The sequence below is a fragment of the Cetorhinus maximus genome, chromosome 20 (assembly GCF_964194155.1).
Source record: "Cetorhinus maximus chromosome 20, sCetMax3.hap1.1, whole genome shotgun sequence".
Taxonomy (NCBI): Eukaryota; Metazoa; Chordata; class Chondrichthyes; order Lamniformes; family Cetorhinidae; genus Cetorhinus; species Cetorhinus maximus.
The window spans coordinates 59,277,349-59,293,713 of NC_135898.1; the positions used below are offsets into that span (position 1 = coordinate 59,277,349).

General features: G+C 39.4%; 1 protein-coding gene across 8 annotated transcripts in view; it reads right to left on the reverse strand.

Moving 5' to 3' along the window:
* ate1 (arginyltransferase 1) overlaps nt 1-16,365 on the reverse strand; it is a 270,016-nt gene that overhangs the window by 242,695 nt on the left and 10,956 nt on the right. For 7 of the 8 annotated variants that reach the window (XM_078564783.1, XM_078564788.1, XM_078564787.1 and 4 more), the window contains 3 exons: nt 11,313-11,375; nt 5,953-6,053; nt 2,734-2,973 (listed from right to left, as the gene is read on the reverse strand). In XM_078564783.1, the coding sequence (XP_078420909.1) occupies nt 2,734-2,973; nt 5,953-6,053; nt 11,313-11,375 (404 nt within the window). Of the gene's footprint in view, nt 1-2,733; nt 2,974-5,702; nt 5,813-5,952; nt 6,054-11,312; nt 11,376-16,365 lie in introns of those variants that run through there. The other variant, XM_078564789.1, reaches the window with a different exon arrangement.

Genomic DNA, 16,365 nt, shown 5'->3' on the forward strand with positions numbered 1-16,365 from the left:
TAAGGCTTCCATGTGGGATCTTGTCAAAGGCTTTGCTGAAATCCATATAAACTACATCAGCTGCACCACCCTCATCTACACACCTGGTCACCTTCTCAAAAAATTCAATCAAATTTGTTAGGCATGACCTCCCTCTGTCAAAACCATGCTGATTATCCCTGATCAAACCTTGCCTCTCCAAGTGGAGGTAGATTCTCTCCTTCAGAATTTTCTCCAATAGTTTCCCTCCCACTGACGTGAGACTCATTAGCCTGTAGTTCCCTGGCTTATCTCTACAACCCTTCTTAAATAGCGGAACCACATTAGCTGTTCACCTCCCCAGTGGCCAGAGAGGAATTAAAAATTTGGGTCAGAGCCCCTGCGATCTCCTCCCTTGTCTCCTTCAGCAGTCTGGGACACAAATCATCTGGACCTGGATATTTGTCCACTTTCAAGCCTGCCAACACTTCCAATACCTTGTCACTCCCTGTGTTAATTTGCTCAAGAGCCTCGCAGTCCCTCTCCCCGAGTTCCATACTTTCATCCTCATTCTCTTGGGTGAAGACAGATGTGAAGTATTCGTTCAACACTCTATCGATGTCCTCTGGCTCCACCCATGGAGTGCCCCCTTGGTCCCTAACGGGCCCTACTCTTTCCATGGTTATCCTCTTCCCATTGATATACTTATAGAGTATCATGGGATTTTTCCTACTTTTACCAGCCAGAACTGAAGGGGGAGGGTGATAAGGCAGAGGTCATGGTACATGTTGGTACCAATGACATAAGTAGAAAGAGGGATGAGGTCTTGCATCAAGAATTCAGGGAGTTAGGCAGTAGACTAAAAAGCAGGACCTCTCGGGTTGTAATCTCTGGATTACTCCCAAAGCCACGTGCTAGTGAGCACAGAAATAGGAGAATAGCGCAGATGAATACGTGGCTTAAGAGTTGGTGCAGGAGGGAGAGTTTTAGATTCCTGGATCACTGGAATCGTTTCTGGGGAAGGTGGGACCTGTACAAGGGGAACAGTCTACATTTGAACCAGAGAGGGACTAACATCCTTGTGGGCGGGTTTGCTAGTGCTGTTGGAGGGAGTTTAAACTAATTCAGCAGGGGGAGGGAACACAGAATGTTAGCAGAATAGGGGCACATCATAATACAGTAAAACAATCAAGTCAGAGGGAGTACAGCTGCATTAAGTTTCAAGGGATTAAGGCAAGGCTGGATGGCCTATACTTTAATGCCAGGAGTATTACAAGTAAAATGGAAGAGTTAAGGGTGAGGATTGACATGTGGAATTGTGATAATAGTAGCCATCACAGAGCCGTGGTTGAGGGAGGGGCAGGATTGGCAGCTCAACATTCCGGGATATAGAATCTTCAGGCGAGACGGGGAAGGGGTAAAAGAGGAGGAGGCATTGCATTATTAGTTAAGGAGTCAGTTACTGCAGTAAGGAGAGGTGATATCTTGGAGGGGGCATCGAATGAATCTTTGTGGGTAGAGCTTAGGAATAAAAAAGGGGCAGCCACATTGTTAGGTGTTTATTATAGACCCCCAGATAGTCAGCGGGAAATTGAGCAGCAAATATGTGCACAATTTGTGGAGGTGTGTAAAAAGAATAACAATAGAATAATTATATTAGGTGATTTCAACTTTCCCAACATTAATTGGGATAGACATAGTGTTAAGGGCTTGGATGGAGTGGATTTCTTGAAATGTATACAGGAGAACTTTTTAGGTCAACATGTAGAGGGTCCAACAAGGGATGGTGCAGTGCTGGACCTAATTCTGGGGAATGAAGCCGGACAGGTGGCTGAGGTGATAGTGGGGGAGCATTTTAGTGCTAGCGACCACAACATGGTACAATTTAAGCTTGTTATGGACAAAGAAATAGACAAGTTGCAAAAAAATGTTTTGGATTGGGGGAAAGCGGATTTTAGTAAAATAAAGCAGGATCTGGCCAAGGTGGACTGGGAACAGCTACTTGTGGGGAAATATACAAAAGAGCAGTGGGGGGTGTTCAAAAAGGAAATGACGAGGGTACAGGCACAACATGTTCCCTCTAGGCTGATAGGAAGGAGTAACAAACCCAGAGAACCATGGATGACCAGAGATATTTAGGATACAATGAGAAGGAAAAGAGAGGCTTTTAGCAGGTACAAGGGGAGCAAATTAGCGGAGGCATTAGTGGAGTACAGAAAGTGCAGGGTGGATCTTAAGAAAGCAATTTGGAGAGCAAAGAGGGGATATGAGAAAGAATCATTTGACTTCTCTCAGTCACCATAAATCAACAGCCCTAATTATAAATGGGTAGTAAAGCAAAATATGATCTTGAAACAGTGGCACAAAATCCCAGAAGCCAATGTAATAAAATTAGAATGTGACTAAGTAACTTCACTTCCCTAGTGGCCTTGTTTATGATCTAATGTTAAAGGTGGCTTGAACAAGTAATCAAGATGTCACAACTGAAAAAATAACTATGTGACTACTTTCTAGACATATTAGACCATGATCATATTAATTTATTATGAAGATTAGTCTATCTATTCTTCATAGCTCCCAACCAGCAAGAGAATAAATAAAGAGACACTTCATACAATACAATTCACTAGTCTCCATTTAGTGATAGTTGATGCAAACACTAAATGTAACAGATCAACCAGCTATACTACCTCAAATGGAAAAAAACTAATAGATTGCTTCAAGAATCTGGCATGATAATTTCTACTTTAAGTCATTCAAATTCTTAAATCCTACCTGGTTTGGGAACACTTTTAAATGGCTCAGTGGAAACATCCACAGATGGATTTTTTGGTCCTGGTTCCCCTTTATCACTAGCAGCATCCGGTTGAGGTTTCTCCTGTATTTCAGTAGACTCAGGTTCCTCAAGGCTCACAATCTTGAAAGGTTTCTCTATATCTGTATTGAACTCTGAGGTGCATGCTACAGGTTGGTGACCAATTCCAGCGTCTTCACTGTGAGAATCCATGGGTTCAACTTCATAACACATGAAAAGACATAATGACAGGATAGATTTCTATAGATCACAGTGAAGGCACCAACCAGAGCTTCAAAATTTACAATTTCCATTAAAATATATCTGAATATTTTAAGCATTTTGTCTTTTGACTCTAACAATTCAATTTTCCTCATCAAGGAAAAAATAATCTTACTTAGAAGCATATTTAATTGTACAAGTCAATTCACTAGTAATACCACCTCATATTCATAAGCAAAGGTGAAAGTCCATAACAATCTATGAGGGGAATAGTTTCATCGACGCTATCGAATGGGGTAAACACTTGGAATTTTAACTGAAGTGAATTATGCCTATCTTTCATGGTACACTAGGCAAAACGTTGACACTGTTTACTCAGCTTCCCTTACATGAATAAATATTCAAGCAACATTCGACTCTTTTTACTGGCATTAAAGGGGCATGGTGCAGTAGAACTGTCACTTTGATCAGCAAACCACATATAATTAATATAGATCTGTGAAGATAGGGTATATCTGAATAATCTTATTGAGTTTTTTCAAGGAGGTCACTAACGTACTCAACGGGGGAATGCCAATGGAGGTTGTCTAGATGGACAGCAGAAGGTTCTGCACAAGTGAGCATTAGAAACAATGGGTGAAATTTTGTGATATATTAATTGGTTGAGAGGCAAGAGACACAGCGTGGGAATAAATGGAATGTACCCTGATTGATAGGATCTGACAAATTAAGAGGCAAAATAAGTTGTGCAGGTGGGAGCAGGAAGTTACAAAGGGACATAAGAGTAAATGAGTGGACAAAACTATGGCAGATGGAAGTGGGGCAGCGTGGGGTCATTCACTTCGGGTCCTAGAAAGGCTTAAGGAGATGTGATGCAGCCAAGGGATTTGGTTGTTCAGTTACACAATCACTAAAAGCTAATACACATATACAAAAGTAATCAAATGGCTAATGGGATGTTGGCCTTTGACTCAAGATAACTGGAAAACAAAGGGATAAAGTGATGTTTCAGTTGTACAAAGCCTTGGTCAGACCCCATCTGGAGTACTCAATTCAATTTTGGGCTATACCTCACTGGATACATTGGCCTTGGAGGAGATGTTGTGCAGATTAATCCAAATGATACTGGGTTTAAAAGATAAATTATGAGGGCAAGTTACATAGGCCAGGCTTGTATTCCCTTGAGTATGAAAGATTAAAGTGATGATATAATTCAATTGCTTATGATTAAAGTATTTGATAAAGCAGATAAATAGAAACAATGTCCTCTGGTGGGAGAATTCAGGACAACAGTACATAATCTTAAAATTAAAGCTCAGCCATTCAGGAGTGATGTCAGGAAGCACTTCTTCACACTAAAAGGTAGTGGAAATCTGGGCCTCTTTCCCCAAAAGGTTGAAGTGAAGCCAACTGAAAATTTCAAAACTGAAGATTGATAACTTTGTGCTTGGTCCGGATACTAAGGGCTACAAAACCAATGTGGGTAGATGGAATTAAGATGATCAGCCATGGTCTAATTAAATGACAGAAGAGATTTGAGGAGCTGAATAGCCTACACCTATTCCTATGCTTCAATGCTCCTATAAGGGTTTAATGACCTGTAAAGGATGTCTTCAAAGGCACTAATTTACAGTGATAAGTTAGCTTCTATTTTCATTAAATGGTATTCTAGGATTTTTACTTTTGCTTCGTCAATTGGATTTCAAAATTCCATTAATCTATGAAAGTTGTGAATATGATAAATAGATTCACTTATATATTTCATTCTTATCCATATTGGATAGTTTTAAAGTGGAGAATGCACATCAATTTGGTATGCAAGATTGATTAGTTAAAATTAGTTATGTTACTTAAGGACATTGGGTAAGGAAACAGGTTTAGCTACACAGAGAGAGCTCTGAAATTTGCTAGCATTGAGGAAGTGGCCTTGGCTTTTCAAAGCATTCGATGTCTATTTCCTCCTTTCTCTGAAGTGCTGAGGTGCCTTTCCAATGTGAAGAGTGATTTATAAAAAACACCCTATCGGTTACAGAGACACAATATCAAAAACAGCAAGTTTGTCCCCAAACTTAAAAATTTGCATCAAGTTTCTAACTCTTGTTATTTATTTGATTGGTGCCCTCTTTAAAACCTGAAATTATGACTGAAAAATTCCCAAGGAATTTTGAGATAAAGTAGTATGAAAAATTGCCTCCAAGAATTTAGTAAAATTGACCCTGGAATAGTAACCCACTCATATTTGGCAGTAACAAGTTTTTTTAATTTGTATTTGTTAAAAATGTAGTATATTTTTGCTATAGGTACCAATCCAGATCAGCATGAAATAAATATTATTTGCTTAATTTTAGTTTCTAAAGTACCTTATTTTCAGATATGGGATTGTAACGGTAACCTATATACATAGTTTCAAGTTACCATATGTTGGACATAGGTGCATCTTACTTTCTAAATGACAGCACTTATGACAAGCTACTGAATGACATGGTAGGGATTGAAGTGTACAGGATCAGGAATCTCCCAGCTTCAATCTTCTGCCCAAGCAGAGATAACTGATCTCAACAAGGATAGGATCATGGCGTAGCAATTAGCTTCGCTTTGCTGAGCTTGGTGCTAAGAGGAAGTGCAGAAAAAACAACAGAACTCATTCAGGATTCCATTAGTGATCACTAATGATCCCTACTGGAAAATACATTGGGGAGGCACTCAGTGAAGATAAGTTCAGGTTTACCTTGATAGCCTCACTGACAGCTTGGCTCACACAAGAATCTCTGCCAGTGGCAGAGATATGTGGGACTCACTAGCACCCATGAATTTTGCCTCAAAACAAGTCACTGCCTTCTGAAACAGAGAAGTTTGGAGGGGTGGCAGAAAATAACACAAAAGGTCAACCAGAGGATATGGAATAATACAGACTGCTTTACGTATCAAAACTGAATTTATTAGTCACAACAGTTAGTAAAACAATTATGTAGACTCACCATCACTTCCTTTTACTACTTCTCCTTTGGAAAGAAATCGCATCATTTTCTTTAATACTTTCTTTGAGGACTTAGAAAGTTTGAAATCTAAAATATGACACCTGGGAAGGTAACAGCACAAAAAGTGTTTTGATGATTTTACAGTGAATTGCTCATCCAAAATAACCAGAAGTAATTTGTCTCTAATATACTGGAACAGTTTCATAAAATCATGCAGTATTAGATACAGCCTCTGAATTGGTACAACAAGTTGTCACAAACATTATGCCTTGAAGGTTGCTGTTTTTTGATACATCACAGCCTCAGGGATGACTTCATCAAAATCGTTACATTATGGTTACAACCCAATCTTATAATGCAAGTATGATCCTGAGTGCATTTCTTTCTTTCTCTCATGCTCTCTCTCTTCCCCTCCTCTCCTCTTTCCTCCATACACACGAATCAGTAATTTAACACAATGGCGTCAATTGACCCTTTACCTGGATTGACTAAATTGACTGCCCGACTGCCTAACACAAATTGATAGTTTGGAGTTCAAAATTAGCCACAATTTTCATATGGTTATAAATAATGAATGTGCTTATGTTCTGTGGAAGTGAGCATACCCCATGGATTTGTACTAAAAATTCTTCCATAAACTCACACCATTCTTTACTGATGTTAATTGCTGGACCATTGTAGTGAAGACTACCTGAGGGTGAATTCTTTCACTGAATAAAAAGGCACAAAATAGCGCATTTCATGCATGTATCACCTACACCACAATTTCAAGATTTCAGCAAAGATCCTGCTCATATGTTGCATTCGATAAATTAGCCATTAAATTTAACCAGTCAACCGAATATGTTTCAACCATAATAGGTACTAAACTTATTACTATACAACAACTCTAGAAACGCAAGACAAAGCATGTTGACAAACCATTAATTATAATAATTCCAATTTAGTGCATAATTAGGTACTTTCAAATTTCCAAAGTATGTTAAGGGTATATATACACACATGTTAAAAATCAGTATTTTAAACTAACTTGGAAATCCTTTGGTTTATGGGGTATCTGAATGCAGACCAAGAACAATAAATCATGATAGAACCACAAAATATTGCTTAAAAAGGATCCACAAACTGTAGAGCATTTCTAAATCACGAATTGGGAAACTATTAAGACATTTTTACCAATAAGCCCGTACTCTAAGCACAATCTGTCTCCAGTATAGGACTGCGTGCAAGTTTGAATTTCATTTCCTTGCTTGTAGAGACTGTGTTGACGCACCTTCCTACAGAGTGACAATCATCAACAAGCTCCAATCCTAATCCTTTTTTCTTCAAGGGGCACTTACTTCACCTATACCTTCCAATCAGGATCTGGTTGCAAATACTTGACGTTGAAACTTCTCAACAGTGATTTGGAATAGTTGAGCAATAACAAACACACAAACCCTGTATGCAAGGAAGCACGATTCCAGACAAAGGGTTAATTGACACCATTGCGTTAAGTTACTGATTCATGTGTGCAGTTGAGCATGTAGAGGAAAGACGTGAGGGGAAGAGAAACAGCATGACAGAAAGAAAGAAATGCACAAAGGCCGAGAGATATTAGAAAGAAAATGAAAAACGCACATCAAAACAACTTAACAAAAGTTTCACCAAAACCTAAATAATTTAATTGGATCATCAGAAATTTCACAGCAAGAAAGAGTACCATATCTTGAGTCAGGTACAGTTCTGAGGTTTGGAGGCAACCAAAAGTCTAACTTTAATAAAAGATCACGGATCAGATCGTTGCTTACAACAGTCCTATATATAGATAATGAGTTGGCAACTTTGCTTAGAAAATATCAATATACATCCTGCATTGTGGCCTTCAAGGCATAACAACGTTTGTGACAATAACTTGTTACACCAATTCAGCGGCTGTATCTAACTGCATGCTTTTATAAAACCGTTCAAGTACTGCCATTAAATTAGAACAAATTACATGCCATGATACCTAATACATAAGATATACAGTATTATTTTTAATTTTGAGCTTAGGGGGGAGACAGGGACAAGTGTATTCAAGAAAGAGGATTGTATAGTGCATAATTCTGAGATTAAAAGTTTGCAATGTTTTGTTCATTAAAAATTACCTGTAATGCTAACTTGCCTTTTCTTTTGAATAGATGGCATCGTCCTAAGGAAGTGGGTCCACAGGAACTAGAGTAGACAATTCAGCCTCTCATGCCCAATCAATCATTCAATTAGATCATGGCTGAGCTGCATCTCAGTTCCATTTAGTCAACTTTGATCCATTTCCCATGAAATAGTTTCTCTATGTCTTCCCCATTTAATCCCTATCATTTCAAATACCTCAGTTAAATCACCCCTCAGCTCCTGTTAGGTTTACGCAACATGTCAGCATAATTTAATCCTTCAAGGCCTGGCATCATTTTGGTGAAATTGGACTGAACCCATTCCAAGGCGTCTTTCCTGACCGTACATCTGAAGTAGTTGATATGAACATATAGACTCCAAACGGTGTTTCAAAATTGAAGCCCATAAATGAAGATAGGTGACAGCAGCATGGATACAAAATTGGCTATAAGATAAAAAGCAGGGAGTTGTGAACAGAGGAAGGTATACATTGTGTTCCCCAAGGTTCAGTACTGTCTTTGGTGTCCATTATTGGCCTGGATTCTGGGGCACAAGGCATAATTTTGAAACCTACCAAACAGGCAAGCTTGGAAGTGTAGCAAACAGTATAAAGGATGGGGATAGGAATAGATAGCAAGAGGATATGGACATGCCATATGGCAGATGAAATTCAGTGCTGGATTTTGGTTGGAAGAATGAGGAGAGACCATACAAGAACCTTATGTTGAAACAATGCCTTTAACGTAATAAAACATCTCAAGTCACTTCACAGAAGTGTATTAAAACAAAATTAGACAATCAGCCACATAAGGCGATATTAGAGCAAATGGCCAAAAGCTTGGTCAAAGAGCTAGGTTTCACAGAGTATCTTACAGGAAGGAAGCAAGGTAAAGAATCAGAGAGATTTAGGAAGGGAATTCTAGAGCTTAGGGGCGAGGCACGGCCCCCAGTGGCAGAACAATTAAAATCAGGGTTGCTCAAGGAGAGCAGAATGAGAGGACAGCAGATAGACTGGAAGATTGTGGGGCTGTAGGAGATTACAGAGATAGGGAGTGGCAAAGCCATGGAGAGATTTGAAAACAAGGATGAGAATTTCAAAATGAAGACACTACTTGACTGGGAACCAATGTAGGTCTGCAAGCACAGGGGTGATAGAGGAACTGACCTTGGTGCAAGTAACAACTCAGGCAGCAGAATTTTGTGTGACCTCAAGTTTATGAAGGATAGAATGTGGGACTCCAGCCAAGAGAACATTGAAATACTTAAGTCCAGAGGTACCAAAGGCATGGCTGAGGGTCTCAGCAGCTGATGAGCAAAGATGTTGGGCCATGTCAGGGAAATGGAAATAGGTGGTCTTAGAAGCGGCGTAGATACATACTCAGAAGTCCATTTCGGGGTCAAACATGACACCAAGATTCCAAACAGCATAGTTTTAGTTTCAGGCAGTTGTCAGGGAGAGGGGTGGAATTGATAGCTAGAGAACAGAGTTTGCGGTGGGGACCAAAAACAATGTCTTTCCAATATTGAATTGGAGGAAATTTATGCTCACCTAGTACCAGAAGTTAAATATTATATATTAAATGATACCTTTTTAAAAAGGATGCAAGAACAGAGAGACCCGGGGTGGGGTTGGGGGGGGGGGGGGCGCTGTTTGTACACATTTTGAAGGTTAAAAAAAATAGATTAACAAAGCAGTTAATGAAGCATCTGAAATCCTGGGCTTTATAAATAGAGGTACAGAGTACAAAAGCCAGGAAGTTATATTAAACCTACATAAAATACTAGTTTGGCCCCATCTGGAGTATTGTGTCCAATCATGGATACACATTTTAGGAAAGACAAAGTCCTTGAAGAGGGTGTAGAAGAGATTTGCTAGAATGGGATCACAGTTACTTTGAGAAGCTAAGCTTGTCCTACCCGAAGCAGAGGAGATCTCTATGAGTTTAAAATCATGAAGGGTTAGACAAGAATAAATAAAAAGAAATTGTTTCCAATTTAACCAGAGTACACAGATTTAAGCTAATTGGTAAAAGAGCCAGAGGCAACATAAGGAAGAACCTTTTTAGACAACGAGTGGTCAAGATTTGGAATGCATTATCTGATAGGGTGGTGTATATAAATTCAATAGTAGACTTCCATAAGGAACTGGATAAATACTTGAAGGAGAAAAAATTGCAGGGATAAGAGTGGAGGAGTGGAACTAAATGGATTTCTCTTTGAAAGAGCTAGTGCAGACTCGACAGGCCAAATGGCCTCTTTCTGTGCTGTACCGATCTATGAATCATCATTTTTGTATTCCAAACCTTTGAGATAATGATTAACATTTTGTTAACTTTTTTGATTAGTTTTGATGACTACACACTAATTTTGTGTGATCTATATGCAGGAAACCCAAAATCGCAAGTATCAAAAGGGCTAATGAAAGAATGAGTACAGTGCAGATTCCCCACCATGGCTTAAGGGTTTAAATTATCAGCGACAGGTTACATAAACTTGACTCAGCTTTTAATAATCCATACACATGGACATTCCTTCGCATCTTTATGCACCAAACCTGTTATCTGTGAAATTTTAAATACCCTTTGTCTTAATTATAATTTTCTTTACCACACAAGTGGGAGCTAAAGCATCTGAAATAGATACAACCAAAACCTTCAAAAGCTTTGTAACTGTCTAAGGGAGACCTCAATTCAAGGTCTTCAAAGATCAGGAATTTTAATGGTTCCTGATTGAATCACCAATGTTTTCTTTGAAGGTTTGGTTAGGTTATTCTTTTTCAAAATAATCTGCTCATTCCATAGGTATGAGAAGTGGTTCCAGAATTGTGTAACATTTTTTATATTGAAGTCCCATCACTGCACCATAATCGTTAAACAAGACAGTCAATTATTTTAAACTAGCAAGTATCAAAGGAGGGTTAATCCAGACCTGGATTAAGTTACTAAATGCTACAAAACATAATACTAATTATGTTTTGCAACATAAAAGAGTAAGAATGGATAAATTATGAATTCGCTGAGCTTTTCTTGTAAGTGTTACATACTACAAAATTATCCACACTTGTTTACAAATTTCCTGAAAATTTGATCATTAATGGTATCATTTGACAGTTCTTCACCAGTTAATATTCAGGTACTAGCTTCAGCACTGTGTCTTTGAGAATTCCACACAAAAAAATTGGCAAGAAAGTGGAAGAGCTGATGGTTACCTACAGACATAATTCTTACCTGATTGTATACTGAGGGCAACATGTTCGATTCATTGTGGGTTTATAAACGTACATACCACTCCTAAAAATGATTAAAGAGATTACATTACACAGCTATAGTGTAAATCAAATCCATATATCAATCTGATATGTCTTGAATTGCCTAGTTACCCTGCAGCACAGACCAAGAGAAAGGAAAATGGTCAGTTGCCAGGCTTCTGTTTTAGACAGTGGAGATGCACAAACTCAGAACAAATCAATACAAGGATTTTCCTTTCTTTCTGATGAACTCACTTGAATTACTAACACTTCAGCTGTAAACTAGGTTAGGAAACTGCTTTGACACAGCACCAAGCTAACCAGATGATTTTTTTTTTAAAACATGGTCTATCTGAGGAGGTTCTCTGACATTCTCACATTGCTGGGCAAGTTAATACTTCTTTGGATGGTTACCCCTCCATACAATTCAAACTTTCTCCCTTTCTCTACTTCATTGACACCACTGTCAGTGCTCATCTGCCTTTTGCTTTCTTGTTCTTTCTAAACATCAAACATGTTGTCTGCCTAATTTTTACTAATTCTTTCCCCAAAAGTTCAAAATTTTGAAACTATTCATTATCTCCTTCTTCCTATAATCAAGTCTGTAAACCCAGGTTTTGTATTACCTAATCGCCATTATGTAATTTCATCTCTTATTCTTTTCATCCTTAATCATATCCTGCACCAAGCCCTTCAACAACATTTTAACAAAATGTCCTTTCTTGGGTTTCAAGCACCACACTTGAGCCAAGGATAGGCAAATAGGTCCAACAGGTATTAGGAGAACCCCCAGTAGCTCTGCCTTGCTCTTTCCACCAGGAATATATGGCTTGTGAATGCCTATCCTATTTTTCTTTGATGAGGTGGTTTGAAGTTACAGTCTAATACTCCATAGTACCACAACTAATTTATCCCTTTTTAAGTTTTGCAGTCAAACTCGTTCGGTCTATCGAAGTTTATGGATCAGTTACTTCTGAAATTAACTTAGAAATAAGAACCGTTAAGAGAATGTGCAATGAGAAAGAATTAATTAACAATCTTTTTGTGCGGGTTCCCTTGGGGAAGAGCGACCATAAAATGATGTAATTGTCCACTAAGATGGAGAATGAAGTTGAATCCAAAACTAGGGCCCTGAATCTAAATAAAGGGAACTACGAGGGTCTGAGGCGCAAGTTGGCAATGATGGATTGGGGAACCTTACGAAAAGGGTTGACGGTGAATAGGCAATGGCTAATATTTAAGGAACTTTTGCATGAATTACAACAATTATTCATTCCTGTCTGGTGCAAAAACAAAACAGGAAAGGTGGCTCAACCATGGATTACAAAAGAAATTAGGGATAGTATTAGATTCAAAGAGGAGACATATAAAATTGCCAGAAAAAGCAGCAAGCCTGAGGATTGGGAGCAGTTTAGAATTCAGCAAAAGTGGACAAAAAGATTGATCAAGAAGGGGAAAATGGAATATGAGAGTAAACTTGCAGGGAACATAAAAACTGACTGTAAAAACTTTTAGAAATATGTGAAGAGAAAAAGATTAGCAAAGACAAATATAGGTCCCTTACAGTCGGGGGAACGGGGGAAATTATAATGGGGAACAAAGAAATGGCAGAAGTGAACACATATTTTGGTTCTGTCCTCACAAAAGAGGACACAAATAATTTCCCAGAAATGTTAGGGAACCAAGGGTCTAGTGAAAGGGAGGAACTGAAGAAAATCAGTATTAGTAAAAAAAAAATGGTGCTAGAGAAATTAATGGGGTTAAAGGCTGAAAAATCCTCAGGGCCTGATAATCTACATCCCAGAGTACTAAAGGAAATGGCCCTGGAAATATTGGATGCATTGGTGGCCATCTTCCAAAATTCTATAGACTCTGGAGATTGTTCCTACAGCTTGGAGGGTGGCAAATGTGACCCCACTATTTAAAAAAAGGGGAAGAGGAAAAACAGAATTACAGACCAGTTAGCCTAACATCAGTCATGGGGAAAATGCTAGAGTCTATTATAAAAGACGTGGTGACAGGACATTTGGAAAGCATTAACGGGATTAGGCAAAGTCAGCATGGGTTTATGAAAGGGAAACCATGCTTAACTAATCTACTGGAGTTTTTTGAGGATGTAACTAGCAGAATAGATAAAAGATAGCCAGTAGGTGTGGTGTATTTGGATTTCAAAACGGCTTTTAATAAGGTCCCACATAAGAGGCTAGTGGGCAAAATTCAAGCACATGGGATCAGGGGTAATATACTGGCATGGATTGAGAATTGGTTGACAGACCGGAAACAGGGAGTGGGAATAAATGGGTCTTTTTCCAGATGGCAGGCGATGACTAGGTGTACTGCAGGGATCAATGCTTGGTCCCCAGTTATTCACAATATATATAAATGACTTGGATGAGGAAACCAAATGCAATATTTCCAAATTTGCTGACAACACAAAACTGGGTAGAGTTGAGAGTTGTGAGAAGGATGCAAGGAGGCTTCAGGGCGATTTAGACAAGTTGCGTGTGGGCAAACACATGTCAGATGCAGTATAATGTGGATAAACGTGAAATTATATGCTTCGGTGTAAAAAACAGAAAGGCAGAGTATTATTTAAATGGTGATATATTGGGAAATGTGGATGTACAAAGAGATCTGAGTGTCCTTGTACACCAGTCAATGAAAGTAAACAGGCAGGTGCAGCAAGCAATTAGAAGGCAAATGGTATGTTGGCCTTCATTGCAAGAGGATTTGAGTTCAGAAGTAGGGATGTCTTACTGATGCTACACTTGGAGTATTGCGTGCAGTTTTGGTCTCCCTACCTAAGAAAGGATATACTTGCCATAGAGGGAGTGCAGCGAAAGTTCACTAGGCTGATACCGGGAATGGCAGGACTGTCGTATGAGGAGAGATTGGTTCGACTGGGCCTGTATTCACTAGAGTTTAGAAGAATGAGAGGGGATCTGATTGAAACATATAAAATTCTAACAGGTCTAGACAGACTGGATGCAGGGAGGATGTTTCCCCTGGATGGGGAGTCTAGAACCAGGGGCCACAGTCTCAGGATATGGGGCAGGCCATTTTGGACTGAGATGAGGAAAAATGTCTTCACTCAGAGGAATTCTCTACCATAGAAGGCTGTGAAGGCCAGGTCACTGAGTACATTCAAGAAAGAAATTGATAATTTTTTGGATATTAGGGGCATCAAGGGGTATGGAGAGAAAGCGGGAATATGGCGTTGAGATAGAGGATCAGCCACGACCATATTGAATGGCGGAGCAGGGTCGAATGGCCTACTCCTGCTCCTAATTTTTATGCTTCTACGCAGAATCATAAGTGGAGCATCTTGAACCTAGGAAATATCTTGAAAGGTCAGAATTTTATAAACCTATACAACATTAGAATAAGAGTTTTAAAGTTTCTGCACTAAATTTCAAAGGGCTGTCAGAAAGAATTAGAAAGAAATTTAACTAAAATATATGATGAACCTTTAATTGATAATATGAAAGTTCTTTTTTGTTGTATGATATGCAGGATTTTATTCAACATAATTCTCCAACAGTCCAGAAGAGGACTTGTAACTATTTTAATATTAGTCAAAATGTGGAAAGCTACTGAGACCAGCAAATAAAAGGTCATAAACATGTAAATATAATAACTTCTGTTCATGAGCTATGCAAAATTTCCTTCATACCAAGTGCGTGTTTGGCTCATTCTTCCCTCAAAAGTCAGAAGTTTGTGCATTCAAGCTGCACTCCAAAAACCTAACCACAATTTTTTTAAAATTCTTTCATGGGATGTAGACATCATTGGCTACACCAGCATTTATTGCCCATCCCAAATTGCCCTTGAGAAAGTGATGGTGAGCTGTCTTCTTAAACCACTGCAGGCCACATGATGTCGGTATATCCACAGTGCTGTTAGGGAGGGAGTTCCAGGATTTTACCCAGCGACAGTGAAGGAAAGATGATACAGTTCCAAGTCAGGATAATGTGTGGCTTGGAGGGGAACTTGCAGGTTGTTCCCATGCATCTGCTGCCTTGTCCTTCTAGTTGGTAGAGATTGCGGGTTTAAAAGATGCTGTCGAAGGAGCCTTGGCGAGTTGCTGCAGAGCATCTTGCAGATGGTAGACACTGCTGCCACTGTGTGTCGGTTGTGAATGTTGAAGATGGTGGATGGGGTGCCAATCAAGTAGGATGCTTTGTCCTGGGTGGTGTCAAGCTTCTTGAGTGTTGTTAGAGCTGCACTCATCCAGGCATGTGGAGAGTATTCCATAACACTCCTCACTTGTGTCTTGTAAATGATGGACAGGCACTGGGAGTGAGTTACCTCCATAGAATTCCCAGCCTCTGACCTGTTCTTGTAGCCACCGTATTTATATGGCTTCATTTTCTGGTCAATGGTAACCCCCAGGATATTGATAGTGGGAGATTCAGCAATGGTAATGCCATTGAATGTCAAGTGGCGATGGTTGGATTCTCTTGTTGGAGGTGGCCATTGCCTGGCACTTATGTGGCATGAATGTTACTTGCCAACTTATCAGTCCAAGCCTGAATGTTGTTCAGATCTTGCTGCATATGGACACTTATTGTTTCAGTATCTGAGGGGTTGCGATTGGTGTTGAACATTGTGCAATCATCAGCAACACATCCCCACTTTTGACCTTATGATGGAAGGAAGGTCATTGATGAAGCAGCTGAAGATGGTTGGGCCTAGGACACTACCCTGAGGAATTCCTGCAGTGATGTCCTGGGACTGAGATGATTGACCTCCAACAACCATAATCTTTGTGCTAGGTGTGATTCCAACCAGTGGAGAATTTTTTCCCTGATTCCCATTGACTCCTGTTTTGCTTGGGCTCCTTGATGCCATACTTGGTCAAATGCTGCCTTGATGTCAAGGGCAGTCACTCTCACCTCACCTCTGGAGTTCAGTTCTTTGTCCATGTTTGGACTACAGCTATAATGAAGTCAGGAGCTGAGGGGCTTTGGCGGAACCCAAAATGAGTGTCAGTGAGCAGGTTATTGCTGAGTTAGTGTTGCTTGATAGCACTG